Source organism: Xenopus laevis, chromosome 1L, assembly GCF_017654675.1.
Source record: "Xenopus laevis strain J_2021 chromosome 1L, Xenopus_laevis_v10.1, whole genome shotgun sequence".
In the NCBI taxonomy this organism is placed as follows: domain Eukaryota; kingdom Metazoa; phylum Chordata; class Amphibia; order Anura; family Pipidae; genus Xenopus; species Xenopus laevis.
Window position 1 is genome coordinate 151973899 of NC_054371.1, and position 15473 is coordinate 151989371.

General features: G+C 37.7%; 1 protein-coding gene and 2 gene segments (V, D, J or C); all 3 read right to left on the reverse strand.

Moving 5' to 3' along the window:
* Positions 1–15473, reverse strand: part of LOC101027262 (uncharacterized) — an 834796-nt gene that overhangs the window by 186331 nt on the left and 632992 nt on the right.
* Positions 1–15473, reverse strand: part of LOC108714884 — a 540168-nt gene that overhangs the window by 122857 nt on the left and 401838 nt on the right.
* On the reverse strand, positions 6566–7097 carry LOC108714895. The segment is given in 2 exon segments: positions 6566–6911; positions 7008–7097. Coding segments are annotated over 2 exon segments (366 nt in total).

The window sequence follows — 15473 nt, forward strand, 5'->3', positions numbered from 1 at the left end:
ACTCTCGTCATTAAGTACAGAAATGCCTGGATGCAGTGTCCAAAATTTTTAGAATATCTATCTACAAAGAAGGTCCGCACTCTCAGTTCTTAAAAAATAAATAAAAATGTTTATTGACTAAAGGACTAACGTTTCGGCCTCCCCGAGACCTTTCTCAAAGTCAAGAAAAGCACAGAGAGGATGCATTAAATACAAGTGTTGGCGGGAAAAGTTAATTATCTGACATATCATCATCATCACCATGCGTCAAGTATTTAAATTTTACATAAATGAACATATAAAACAAAAAAACATACGTACTAGTTGCCATTCAAAGTAGCCAAAACTGCATGCAACCACCCCAAAGAGCACTAAATAAGGAATTAAAACATTTAAAAAGTATACTAAGTAACAATTAATCATCTTAGCCTCTCCATATTTTATATAAAACAATCATTGATTGTAATACTTATGTTACAAAGTAAAAAACTTGAGTATAGTTGTAAGGTCTATATTAAAAGTCCCTCAATAGCGATAGCTGTGTTTAAAAACTATTGTTATACTAAAATATAATATAATATATGTGATTCCCAGACCTGATCTGGTGTTCGTAGTGCAAGCTGACTAATAACGCTCCTTCTCCTTCATCTGAAAACAGTCCCTTAACTATTGATGTTAACCCAACAGCCGGTGATATATCTAAGAACTTGGCACTTTTAGAGTCCTAGACCACCACACAGAATATGTTGTTGTGGGATCGGTTTGTTGAAAGAGGTTATCAGGTTGAAGATGTAAGGTACTAGATCTAGAGGAGGTAAGTCCGTGGGACTATCCAGTGTTCGTTTCTGTACAACGTACAATCGTGATGTTTATCGAATTCAAAACAGTGTTAGAAAACATTGGGGCGTCCTCCTTCAAGATCCAATTTTAAGTAAGATTTTGGAAAGCACACATTCCTTCGTTTTTAGGAGAGGTAAAAACTTAGCGGCACATGTCTCCAAAAGTTTATATACTACTAAAATGCAGAGTGAGGAGAGTGCCTGGCTGAAGTATAAAGGCACTTATAGATGTGGACGTAGCAGGTGTAAAACCTGTTTGCTCATGCAAGTATCCAAAACTTTCCACAGTACTGTGACCGGGGCCAACTTCCAAATAAAGCAATACTTTGATTGCGCATCGAAAGGGGTCATATATATGGCAACCTGTATTTGTGGAGCCCAATACGTAGGGAAGACAACAAGGACAGCGAGTATTAGGAACATATGTCAGCTGTGGAACGTTTGGACACTAAATCAGCCATAGCTAAGCATTTGATAGATAAACATCAGGGTGCATCATGTGTTAGCTTCCAAATCATAGATAAACCTAAAAGAGACATGAGGAAGGGCGATGTAGACCAAAAATTGTGCCGTCTCGAGGCTTTTTGGATCTATCAGTTGAAAACTACTGAAAATTATGCTTGTTTTTGCAATTAGTGTATTTTTTGAGTGTGTTGTATATATTTTTTCTTGATATATATTTTTTGATATATTTTTTGTGATATATATATTTTTTCTTGATCTATTTTTTCTTGAGTTATAATTATTACTGTACATTTATTTTTGTATGCTTTGTAATTTTTGAATTATGGTTTTTAACTGTGTAAGTGTTATCTAACATTACGTATATATCGCACTCTGTTAGAGTAATAGTAACCCCTATACTAATATGCCTGACAGCCTAATTTCGCTACATTTTAACACAGAGATCTGGCAAACATTATGTAACTAATAACAAACATTGTATGATATATATATAATAAGAAACATTGTATACTAAATATACATATATAGTAGCTGCTTTTAACATGCCTTAAATATGTAATACTTCTTTCTAAGTTTAAACAGGGTTTATACATCACTTAATGTGATCGATACCAATCTATCTTTGTATAAATCCTTTTCTGGGGTTAATGGTTTTATGGGTGTGTCCTTATGGGTGTGGTTTTGTGTGGTTGTTGTGCTATATTAACTGGTGTGGGGGTTGGCACACCTTATGCTTCTGAGGAAGTGGCGAGACACCACGAAACGCGTCAAGCGTAGGGGTACATGTCATTATTATTATGATACTTATGTTCATGTTTTTAACAATCTACAATAAATGATGATTTTATGATTCAGCTGCCGACATGCTCCGCAACTTCTGTTCTGTTTCCATGTGATTTTGGCCTGGACCGGGGGCCTTTCTGCGTACAAGCACACAGGTTTGCTAAATTACACGTGCAGGTGAGCTTGGAGAAGTGCTCCCTTTTGTTCTTCCTTCTAAGCTTAGAGATGAGGAACATTATGCAGAGTGGACTGGTCATTTGTTTTAAGCAGCTTGTCAAAACCAGTTGAATGGGACTTGTTTTTTCTGTATCGTTAGTTTTATTTGCATAGAGAAATAGAAAGATGTTCAAGTACTTATACATCCTGTGATGGAGAGTACCATTTGTCTTAATGATTGTCATGCTGCATTTTTAATGCAAGAAATAAAAAAAAATAGATATTTCTTAATTAAAGTATCAGAGGGAAAGTATGTTCAGAACAAACTGTATGATCACCATTCTGTAAATAGGATGCTCTGCCAAGAAGGTCAGCTCATCATTCAGTGGTACCTAATCCACAGTGTAGAAACTAGGAATAAAAAGAGCAAAATGATAAACCAATGCTGTGCTAAATTAATCGGTATTCCCTAAAGATAATGGGGCAAATTCACTAACAGGCGAAAATTCGCCAGCGATGGCTTTGCGCACATCGCAACACTTCACCAGGCGTAAATTCGCCTGGACAACGCTAATTCACGAAGATCCGAAGTTGCACACAGGGTACCGATCGCTGGTGAAATTACGCTCAGCAGTTCGAAGTTACGCTAGCATTGGCTAATTAGCATACGGCGTGCAGTTAAAGTACAATGGCCATATATGCTGCAGCAAATACATTACACTACACAAGGCCAGGGAACCTGTAAAATGTAGGGGGGAAGGAGTATACCCGAAAAAAAAATTTACAATCTTTTTCAGATTATCACCGTTTAAATAGGAAAAAATGCCAGCGTTTTTTGGGACTTAGAAAAATTTAAACTTTTAAACTTTTTACATTTTTGAGGAAGTCCTATCTACTCTATTGCACTTCGCCTGGTCTGAGGTGGCGACGGCAAGTCTGGCGATAGAGGTAAGGATCAGTAAAATCAAAAACTTTGTGAATTTGCGTATTAACGTTCTTTCGCCAGACCGTAAATTCGCCTGCCGTTAGGGTTCGAAATTGCACCAGAGTCTACCATTAGTGATGGGCGAATTTATTCGCCAGGAGCGAATTCGCGGCGAATTTGCACGATTCGCGGCAGGCGAATAAATTCGCGAAACGCCCGCGAAAATTCGCCGGTGAAAAACGGGCGCCGGCATCAAAAAAACGGGAGCCGGCGTTAAAAATGGGCGCCGGCGTCAAAAACGAGACGCCGGCGACGTTTCGCGAATTTTTCGGCGAAGTGAAACGGCGCAAATTCGCCCATCACTATCTACCATTAGTAAATTGGCGAAATGCTGAAATGACGTCACGCTGGCGAATTTTCGCCAGCGTTAGCCACTTCGCCCAATGACTGCGGGAAAGCAACACTGGCTTTTATTTTTTATTATTATAATTGGTGGTAGGTGGATGAGACTTCCAGTTGCATTATACGATAGCCAGCAATAGTAGTAGAAGTAGGCTGGTCAGAGAGCTCAAATTGTCATGGCTATGCTGTGTTGATACCCACCCATTCCCTTTTAGGCCAAAATCTGGTGGGGGACAAATGCAAGGCAGCAACTGGACTGCAAAACTTCTTTATTGGGGGTAGAGATACACAACATGTTTCGGGCTGCACCCTTTGTCATATCAGCCTTTGGGATATCAGACACAGGATACCCCGTGGGAAAATCCATTAAATACATTCAAAGAGCTTCACCTGTATTCTAATTTGGTGGCTTCTGACCAGACATAGGTACAGTAGGGTCCTTGCAAGTTGCAGCATGCTTTGCCTGACTTCTGCTAATAATCTATAGCCTTACTACAACCCTGCTGGTATTCTGCCTACCAGTCGATGATTTGATGTGATGAATCGCAATTTTTATTTATAAACTTTTTTTAGCTCTCGATCCCATAATCAGTATTTGAAATTACTTTATATGAAAGTTAAATTTTAGTAGAAATAAACCCCTAAATACTGAATTCCCACATAGAAGGTTAGATACACTGTTGGGGTCATTTATAACAGCTGGGCAAATTTGCCCCTGGGCAGTTACCCATGGCAACCAATCCGATGTTTCCTTTCACTGTTCAACCTGCAGCTGGCTGAAAAAAAAATCTAATCATTGGATGCCATGGGTTACTGCCCAGGTGCGAAATTTCCCAGTATTCATAAATGAGCCACAAAGTCCTTTTTTAAATAAGTGCGGGAGCCCAAGAGTAGGTATACAGGACACTTAAGTGATATTGTTTGTTGTACTTAAACTTTCTGTGTAGCCAGAACACCCCATTTCCTGGTATAAGAAAAGTCCTTTATGCAATGCAATGTGATTTTAGTGTCTTAATTCCTACCCCAGTCTGGGTGTAAGGGGGTGAACCAGATGTAAGTGTGATATGTGACAAAAAAATGTGTTTGAAGTGGTGAGTGTAATTTGTGTAAATTGCCACTAGATGGCAGTAGAGGTTTAGTTCTTAGTTTAGTTGTAATTTCTTCCCCAGCCACTAGAGGCCACTATAGAGCACACAAAGGCTATAAAAGGAGGTGCCCCGCCCATGGTGAGCTGTCTTGATGGGAGGGCGTGACAGAGGCCATCAGCTGATCGGGGAGTGAAGACAACATTAATAGATAGAAAAAGCTAGAATAGGAAAGATTTTAAGTAAAGCGAGCACTAGGTGCTCGAGATAGCAAGGATAGTTAGTAAGGGCACCTGTGGCCCCATCAAGGAGGAAGTGGAATTAGTTTCCTACGGGCACTCCGTAAGTAAGGGAATCAGTGATAGTTTAGGACAAGGTAGGAAAGAACACCTGAGTCTCTGGACAGGAATTGGATGGAAAAGGGTCCTAACCTGGAAGAGTGGAGGGATATCACCCAAGAGGTATCGGGCCACTATTGGAGAGTGGGGGGATACGGGTGGAGCATATATCGGACCACTAGTCGGTTAGGTGTGATCCAAGATCCTATGGCAGGTGTGCCTACTCTGTAGTGATTCCTTGAAGAAAATTGAAGTGGAAGTGTCTTTGAACAAGTGTGTGCTGGAGTGTCTGTTGAGTGTCCTGGTGTTCCTATTCTGAATAAAAATCTTCTGTTTCATTTTTACATCAAGTCTCGTGTGGTGAGTAAAACATTTGGGTTAAGTTCCCCTTTAAATCTGGAAGCCCCTCCCACATGGGTACTTTTCCAGAACACTTCCATTGTTGTCACTTTGCTCACAGGGAAAGTATTGTGGGCTAGTGTATTTTTTATAGAAGTGGCCCTGGATAGAAAATAAGCAGCTACAATGAACAAGTTTTCTTTCCTCCCCTTCCAGCAGTAAACAACAGGGGGTGTTTCTGTTACACATGAATGATATTAACAGTCTTAAACTGCTAATATCATAAAAAGAGAAAGAAAATAATAGAAGTTGCACAAGTGCTCAGAGGATTACATAGGGAGACTAATTCTTTGATAATTTGGCCTTGTTAAAAATCTGTACATATTTGGTTATTTTTCAGTTCTTGCTGAAAAAGTTTGTTTCCTATTTTTTTGAAAGAGAGCAATCTTTATTGCTATGCTACTTATATGGTTTAGATGTTGCATTTAATGCTTTTCAATTGTCAAACTTTATTTGGTCAACTATTGTAAAAAAGAAATCCACAAATCTGCAGGGAATTCTCAATAATTCTTTTTCACATATAGGTTTTATTTTTTTTACTTATTGTTTTTAAGATGTAAATACTTTTTGTGCTTCTTCAACTTCATTTTGTCCTACTGCAAACCAATGGGATTATTAAGGGGCAGATTTACTAAGTGTCAAACCCTCGAATTTGACCCTCGAAGTAAAATCCTTCGAATTCGAATATCCAATTCGAAGGATTTACCGCAAATACTTCGATCGAATAAAAATCGTTCGATCGAACAATAAAATCCTTTGAATCGAACGATTCGAACGATTTTAATCGATCGAAGGATTTTTATTCGACCACAAAAAACTTAGAAAAGTGCTGGGGAAGGTCCCCATAGGCTAACATTGAACCTCGGTAGGTTTAAAGTGGTGAAGTATGTAGTCGAAGTATTTTTTAAAGAGACAGTACATCGACTATCGAATGGTCGAATAGTCGAACGATTTTTACTTCGAATCGTTCGAATCATTTGTTTCGATCGAATTTGACCCATTCGATGGTCGAAGTACCCAAAAAAATACTTTGAAATTCAATTTTTTTTTCATTCGAATCCTTCACTCGAGCTTAGTAAATCTGCCCCTAAATGTTTTCGCATTGTATGAATATAATTATTTATTGGGTTTCTTTCCTGCCATGAATTTCTAGATGCGACTTCTCTGAAAAGAATGTCTCATAACTCTTTGTGCCTAGGCTTTCAATTGCTTTCTCAAGCTGTGTGTCTTGCACAATAATATGTTGCAGATTCTTCTGTTTTTGCCTCAGTGAGTTTAAAATAAACTTCTCCTTTATTTGTGTCTCTTGATAATGTCAGACGTCCCTGCACTGTGGTGGCATAATCTGTATTACCATTATAATAGATTCCTCCAAGCCACTCTAGCCCTTTCCCTGCAGGCTGTCGGACCCAGAGTACTCCATACATGTTAGTGCTGTCAGTGAGACTGGCACCTGTTACTTTACACGTCAGTTGAAGGGTAGTTGTTGGCTTCACAGTGCCTGGGCCAGACTCCATCAATGAAATCTGCGAAGTGACACCTGAAAATAGACAAATGAAATAGAAATGTTACAGACCTTTGATTATCTTGCTGGAAACTCACTGACAACTGACATTATCTGAACATTAAAACTCACAGTGTATGAAAGAAACAGCAAAAAGAAATATGATCTTCATATTTGTATTAAAGAATTGGGATTAAATGAGCACGGGATCCAGTTTTAGGATTTTGGTTTTACAAACAAATCCTCTTGAGAACATTTTGATTTTAAAGAGAAAGTTATTTGAATAAATTTACATAGTGAATGAATGCAGCTAAATGTCAACACCCAGCCTGCCTACAATACTGACCAGCTACTCTATATAATAATCTACAAATTGTAATGTTACTTAATATACGAATGAACATTCACCTACATTTATCTCATTAATCTATCTTGCTCCACTGAGATATATGGATTATATCAAAGCTGAACACTGGTTTATACAACATTCTCCTAATTGAAACAATAATGGGGTAATCCATGTCCTCCTCTAATTACAGTGAAAAATAATGATTTAAAAGAGTTACATAAACCAGAAAATTTTTTTCATACTTCATTTGGACCCACTGAGGAAAAAGGTAATGACAGACTGAGATAATATAACATATATTGTTATACAAAGGTGAGAGTTTTGTATTGTGGTATGTGTAAATCTTGGAACAGGAAGCAAGTGTTGGTCTGGTGTCTGAAAGTAAACATCTGTTTGGCCACTTAGGGTTACTGCTATGACCTTGAATAAACTTTGAACTTGTTTTATTCTACTGCATACAGGAATTCACTGTAACACTAAAAAGCAGGGCCAGGAATGGGGGTAGGCAGAAGAGGCACCTGCCTAAGGCACATCAATAGGGGGGATGGTGGGCAGGTACCTGTTAAAGGGTCATCTGCCTATCCCTAATCTGTGTTTGCTCCCCTCTGCCTCACTCCCCTGTGACACTGCACCCCTGCCCCCATGTGACATCATGGTACATGCACACACGCGTGCGGGGGTGGGAGGCAAGATGGCCAGCCGGGTTGCCTAGGGTGCCCGATCGACTTGGTTTGGCCATGCTAAAAATTGTAGCAGTATTTTTAACTAGGTAAGAAAGCTGCTAAGAAATTGTATTCCAAAAGCTAACATGTTATAGAAAAGATAGGCAGTGATTAAATGTCTGGGACCTTTTCATGTACGAAATTCTTTTAATTACAATATCTTAAAACCCTGTGCAAGTGTAAAGCAAACAGTCCCACCCTGATATTCTAAAACTGTTAATTTAACCTCATGGATCAGTCTTTATTCCAACTATACTCTTGAATATCTGGAACAAGCTTACAAAACACATCTATAATCACAACTACAGCTTTCTTACCAGTGAGTTCAATAACTTGAATTCCCCTACAGTTAAACAAAAAAAAACCTCACAGTGAACATTGCATGCTGCTTATTCTCAGTATTTCATCAATTTCTTGATTATTTTTTTTTTTTAGTTCCATTTAATTCTGGTAAAAGTCCTTACTTGGTTCCTGTTGCACATGTTTGTACAAGTATCGCATATTTTTTCATGCGCAGACTGATTGTTTGGTCTAATTATTACTATCTTTATCAAATTAGTTTAATTTTCCTGTGACAGTTTTTTGGGCCATTGATCTTAAATGTCCCTACAGTTACAGAAACTTTTAAACCAAACATCTATCAGAAATTTCAGGAACCTCATATTAGCTGGACAAAAGGCCACAACTTATAACAATTGATACATTCTCTCTTTTAAGCGTACAGCAAGGGGAAACAAGATCGCAAATGTACCTCTCTTCTTATAAACAGGAACAGTTCACTACACTTTCCTTATTATTTAATATGTAGGTGTTGGCACCAGATATTGCTTTTTAGCTCTTACACACATATTCAGAAATAATTTTTGTAAGCTTTAGGGGGAGACTGTAAGGAAGACAACTCCGCAAGATGGCGGCATCCTCGTGGTTCTTCCTGGGCGCAGCTCTGTGACGTCAGTGCCAGCGCTGGACTGGACTCCAGTGCAAAAACACCTGCGCAAGAACGCCAGCATCATGACATTATCATGTCCACTTTTGGCGCCAAAGGAGGGCTATTTAAGACGCCAGAATGTAGTAAATGCATTCTTTCTTTACATGGTTGTTAGTATCTAATTTCTTATGGAGCGGAGTACACAGAACCTGTCAATATGACAAAACCAAGTTAGGTTAGGAAACAGTTTAGCTGTAGTTGTCCATTTAACCCTTTGGGGGCTACACAGTCTAGTATCAGGGCAGCATTAGATACTAACAGGATTGTTGATCCTAGCAAACAGGACATTGCCCAGCAGCCTGTGGCCAAGCACTGGCGTGAGGCCAAACACAATCCTGCCCAGTTTAAATGCATGCCCATCGATGATGTACCTAAACCCCCGAGGGGTGGTGACATTGAGAAGCTGCTATTGAAAAGAGAGGCTTTCTGGATCTTTGAACTAGACTGTGTAGCCCCAAAGGGTTAAATGGACAACTACAGCTACAGTGTACTCCGCTCCATAAGAAATTAGATACTAACAACCATGTGAAGAAAGAATGTATTTACTACTATGTAAGTAGAAACAGTATCCTTTATTGTCTGTATGTAAAATGATACAGTTTTTTTGTCTTATTTTTTTCACAATGTTGCAATTTATATGGACACTGTCATGCACTAATGGACTGGACACTGACACCTGGTGGTAAAAAGAGATATTGCAACTACTATTTGAAAAAAGGCAAATTGAGACAGGGATGGACTTACATGCCTTATATGGACTGGTGACATCATTTTTGGCACCCAAAATTCACTGGGGGGTGGGTATTTAATTGTATCTTTGTTATTGCACTGTATCCTTGAGAAAGGTCCCCATGTGGGACCGAAACGTCGGATGATGTGTGAATAAATCAATACTTTTTCTCACCTGAATCATACAGAGTGTGCTGACCCTCTTTTCAATATTGCTACAAACTTGGTCGTGCACCTCTGGCTTTGTCTATGACCGAGTGCAGGCACTGTCTGATATTATATATATATATATATATATATATATATATACAAGTATTAAAAAATGGTTAGTTGCAGGGAAAAAACATGACAGTTTTCATCTCAATATTACCCTTTGAATGCTGCTTGTAAATGGTTGTAAATGAGATGCATCTATTTTATCTCTGAATTCCAGAAGTTCTATAATCATTTGTAATGTATTCTTATTTCTTTTGGGCCTCAAATACATAAATCCTTTTTCTAGCAACGGCCTATAATTTTGCTTGTCAGCAGGGGAAATGATTTCTGAATTCTGCATTTGGGATGTAAAACTCTTACAAAGTCCCTCAAATACAACTCAGTTCCAGGGTTTTCAAAGCAGGTTGTGTCAATAGGCTCTACAAACTTGTGCAGCAAATCAGACACTAAGGCATTTTATAATACACACCAGAAATGCTGTACTTGTGCACCCACAACAAGACTTGGAGGAACATTTATTAAACCTCAAATTGTTCTGATCCAGTTTTTAAAGGGGACGTGAAGTCATTTTTTAAAAATGTTGTTTAGCTTCTTATCACTAAATAAAACAAATTTGTAATATATGTCTGTTAAAACTATTGTACCTGCTTTGAGATACAGGTAATCGTTTCTGCAGCTTTCTCTCCCTTACAACCATATCAGTGGTAGGTTGAACATTGTTTAAACGCACATAAGCCTAAATTTGGAAAGTATTGTAGTGTTTTACATTTCTGATGCCAGAGCTTTGATTGGGGACACCAAGATTAGCAGGATCTCCTAAAAGTATGAGAGAAGAGAAATGTATCTGGTGAAATAGAAAATTACTTTTTCGTACCTGGATGGATGATCTGGGTACGGTTCCTGACACTAATATTTATTATTAATGAAATTTGTCAGATGATAATTTGGTTAATTGTTTTTGGCCAGGCTCTCAGTCTCTTTATCAAGCTGTGTGTCTTGCACAATAATATGTTGCAGATTCTTCTGTTTTTGCCTCAGTGAGTTTAAAATAAACTTCTCCTTTATTTGTGTCCCTTGATAATGTCAGACGTCCCTGCATTGTGGTGGCATAATTTGTATTAGCATTATACCATAGTACCCCCAGCCACTCCAGCCCTTTCCCTGCAGGCTGTCGGACCCAGTGTACTCCATTCATGTTAGTTCTGTCAGTGAGACTGGCACCTGTTACTTTACACGTCAGTTGAAGGGTAGTTGTTGGCTTCACAGTGCCTGGGCCAGACTCCGTCAATGAAATTTGGGAAGTGACACCTGAAAAAACACAGAGAAATGTTACAGACCTTAGATTATCTTGTTAAAAAATTCCCCAATTTGAACATAAAACTTACAGTGTAATAAGGAAACAAACAATAGCAGTATAGTCGTCATGCTTGTAGATATGGATCAGAATGAACACAGCCCAGGATCTGGTTTTACAGATTTAGTGCTATGAGCAATTCCTCTTTAGAATGTTTGGTATTTAAACAGGATGTCATTTGCATACATTTACACTGAGAATAAGCCAAGTCCTTATAAGCATCCCACGTATATGAATAATTATAAATTGCCCTTAATTAAAACCTACATATTATATTGGTACAGTAATCAGCAGAGGTTCAATAGACTCAGAACAGGCAGACGGCACTTCTGGAATAGGTTTATTGGGGTTGCTGCTGTAGAACCTAACGTTTCGGGAGTAAATCCCTTAATCATAGGTAACCAGTAGAGGTTGCCTAGGTTACTATCTCAGCAGTCTGGAATGTTACATTACTGAACATTACTGGTCTGTATAGTAGTTTATGTTAGAACAATATTTTCTGTGCATGAACATGTTTATGACCATTTCATATGGGAAGACTAGCCGTCCTTACCCCCTTGCTGACTATCTGAATATTCAACCTCATTGAAGAGGAATGTTACATCAGCTTGCTTACCCCTCTAGGGGAGATAAATCCTGTTATTTACTAACAGCAGAAAAACTACTAGGTATATAAAATTTTATACAAAAGCATGTGCACCATGTAGTGCTTAGCATCACTTTTAAATCTCTTGTACTGTATGTCACTCACAGGACCTGATTTCTTGGGGATGACACTATTTTTTTCAGTAAATGCCTAAATTTTACTCACAAAGTTAAAAGCTCTAATATATTGAAAATCAATTTGGGGATGTCAGTCTCTAGACATTCCATAGAAATTAACCTTTTTTTAAAGCAGACTGACTTATCCTGCCCTTACAATCAATACATATATACAAAACATATCATAAACATGTCCTTTATTAATATCATTAAGACAAGTTTAAAGGCAAACTGTGTGTTGCAAATTCTTCTGTTTTTGACTCAGTGGGGGTCATTTATAACCACTGGGCAAATTAGCACTTGGGCACTAACCCATGGCAACCAATTAGAAGATTGCTTTAATTGTTTAATCTGCAGCTGCCTGAAAAAAGCTAATCACTGATTGGTTGCTATGGGTTACTGCACATGTGCACATTTTGGGGGGGAAAAAACATAGTTTGTGAAACATTTCAAATTGCACTCATTTTTTAACCTAGCCCTTTATAAGTTGTCTGTGAATGTGGCCCACAGAGATTTCAAAGATATTACAGTTTTAAGGGCGGAGAAGTACCTTTAATGTGAAATGTACTTCATTATTAAGTTTATTAGTAAAAGGCATTAGATGATCTTATTTACTGTTGAATTGGTCATTTCTCTTGCACACTTTTTCAAATTGAGCAGACAAACTTGTTTCCATTCCCACTGCATATTCCTTACTATCATGTATTTTCCTTGTATATATTATTTAAAAATGTGTTCAGCAATGCAAATAATACTTTAGAGTTGTAATGACACTATTATGGTGTTGTCATCTCCATTTCTGCTCAATTTTTAAATTCCCAAAAGATTTCATAAAAGCTTTGATGGCAAAGGAAAAACCATTTTTATATGCAGTAGGATTCTAATATAAAACACCGCATATATGAATGATGTGCCACAGTCAAAACTGTTTTCAACTTCAATGTGCAGAATTAAAGCAAGAAAGTCCTTTAAGCAACTCACTGTGATTATAGTGTCTTAATTCCTACCCCAGTCTGGGTACTTTTCCAGAACACTTCTATTGTTGGCACTTTGCTCACAGGGAAAGTATTGTGGGCTAGTGTATTTTTTATAGAAGTGGCACACTGGCCCTGGATAGAAAATAAGCAGCTAGAATAAACAATTTTTCTTTCTTCACCTTCCAGCAGTGAACAACAGGGGGTGTTTCTGTTACAAATGAATGATATTAACAGTCTAAAACTGCTAATATCATGAAAACAGAAAGAAAATAATATAAATTACACAAGTGCTCAGAGGATTACACTGGGAGACCAATTCTTTGATAATTTGGCCTTGTTAAAATCTGTAAAATACATATTTGGTTATTTTTCAGTTCTTGCTGAAAAAGTTTGTTTCCTATTTTTTTCAAAGAGAACAATCTTTATTGCTATGCTACTTATATGGTTTAGATGTTGCATTTAATGCTTTTCAATTGTCAAATTTTATTTGGCCAAATATTATAAAAAATAAATCCACAACTCTGCAGTGAATTCTCAATAATTCTTTTTTTTAATTTTTTTTACTTGTAGTTTTTATGATGTAAATACTTTTTGTGCTTCTTCAACTTCATTTTGTCCTACTGCAAACCAATGGGATTATTAAATGTTTTCACATGTATGAAAATAATTATATATTGGGTTTCTTTCCTGCCATGAATTTTCAGATGCAACTTCTCCGAAAAGAATGTCTCATAACTCTTTGTGCCCAGGCTTTCAATTGCTTTATCAAGCTGTGTGTCTTGCACAATAATATGTTGCAGATTCTTCTGTTTTTGCCTCAGTGAGTTTAAAATAAACTTCTCCTTTATTTGGGTCTCTTGATAATGTCAGACGTTCCTCCACTGTGGTGGCGTACTTTGTGGTAGCATCAAACCATAGTACCCCCAGCCACTCCAGCCCTTTCCCTGCAGGCTGTCGGACCCAGTGTACTCCATTCATGTTAGTTCTGTCAGTGAGACTGGCACCTGTTACTTTACACGTCAGTTGAAGGGTAGTTGTTGGCTTCACAGTGCCTGGGCCAGACTCCATCAATGAAATCTGGGAAGTGACACCTGAAAATAGACAGAGAAATGTTACAGACCTTTGATTATCTTGCTGGAAACTCACTGACAACTGACATTATCTGAACATTAAACTCACAGTGTATGAAAGAAACAGCAAACAGAAATATGATCTTCATATTTCTATTAAATAGTTGGGATTAAATCAGCACGGGATCCAGTTTTAGGATTTTGGCTCTACGTAGAAATCCTCTTGAGAACATTTTTATTTTAAAGAGAAAATTATTTGAATAAATTTACATAGTGAATGCATAAAGCTAAATGACAACTCCCAGCCTGCCTACAATACTGAACAGACTCTATATAATAATCTACAAATTGTAATGTTACATTAATGAAAAAATTAACATTCACCTACATTTATATTTTATTAATTTAGATTGTTCCACTATGATATATGGATTATATGAAAGCTAAACACTGGATTATACAACATTCTCCTCATTGAAACAATAATGTCCTCCTCTAATTACAGTGAAAAATAGTGATTAAAACGAGTTACATAAACCAGAGCTTTTGGTCAGAAAAATATTTTCATACTTAATTTGGACCCACTGAGGAAAAATGTAATTCCAGACTGGGATAATATACCGTATATTGTAATAGAAAGTTGAGAGTTTTGTATTGTGGTACAGTATGTCTTAATCATTGTTGGTCTGGTGTCTGAAAGTAAACATCTGCTTGTCCGCTTAGGGTTACTGTTGTGACCTGGAATAAACTTTGAACTTGTTTTATTCTACTGCATACAGGAATTCATTGTAACACTTAAAAGCAGGGCTGAGAATAGGGGTAGGCAGAAGAGGCACCTGCCTAAGGCACATCAATAGGGGGGATGCTGGGCAGGCACCTGTTAAAGGGTCTTCAGTCTACCCCTAATCTGTGTTTGCTCCCCTCTGCCTCTCTCCCCTGTGACGCTGCACCCCTGCCCCCCATGTGACATCATGGTACATGCACACACGCGTGCGGGGCAAGATGACCAGCCTGGTTGCCTAGGGTGCCCGGTCGACTTGGTTTGGCCATGCTAAAAAGTGTTAGCAGTATTTTTAACTGGGTAAGAAAGCTGCTAATAAATTGACTTCCAAAAGCTAACATGTTATAAAAAAAAATAGGCAGTGATTAAATGTCTGGAACCTTTTCATGTTTGGATGTATGAACTAACAACAGGAATTCTTTTAATTACAATATCCTAAAACCCTGTACAACTGTAAAGCAAACAGTCCCCACCCTGATATTCTAAAACTGTTAATTTAACGTCATGGATCAGTCTTTATTCTAACTATACTCTTGAATAGCTGGAAAAAGTTCATAAAGGCATTAGTAATAATAGTCATATCATACCCAGGAAATGCATTCCAGGTGATAAAATGTATTTTCTTACAAAATACATCTACAATCACAACT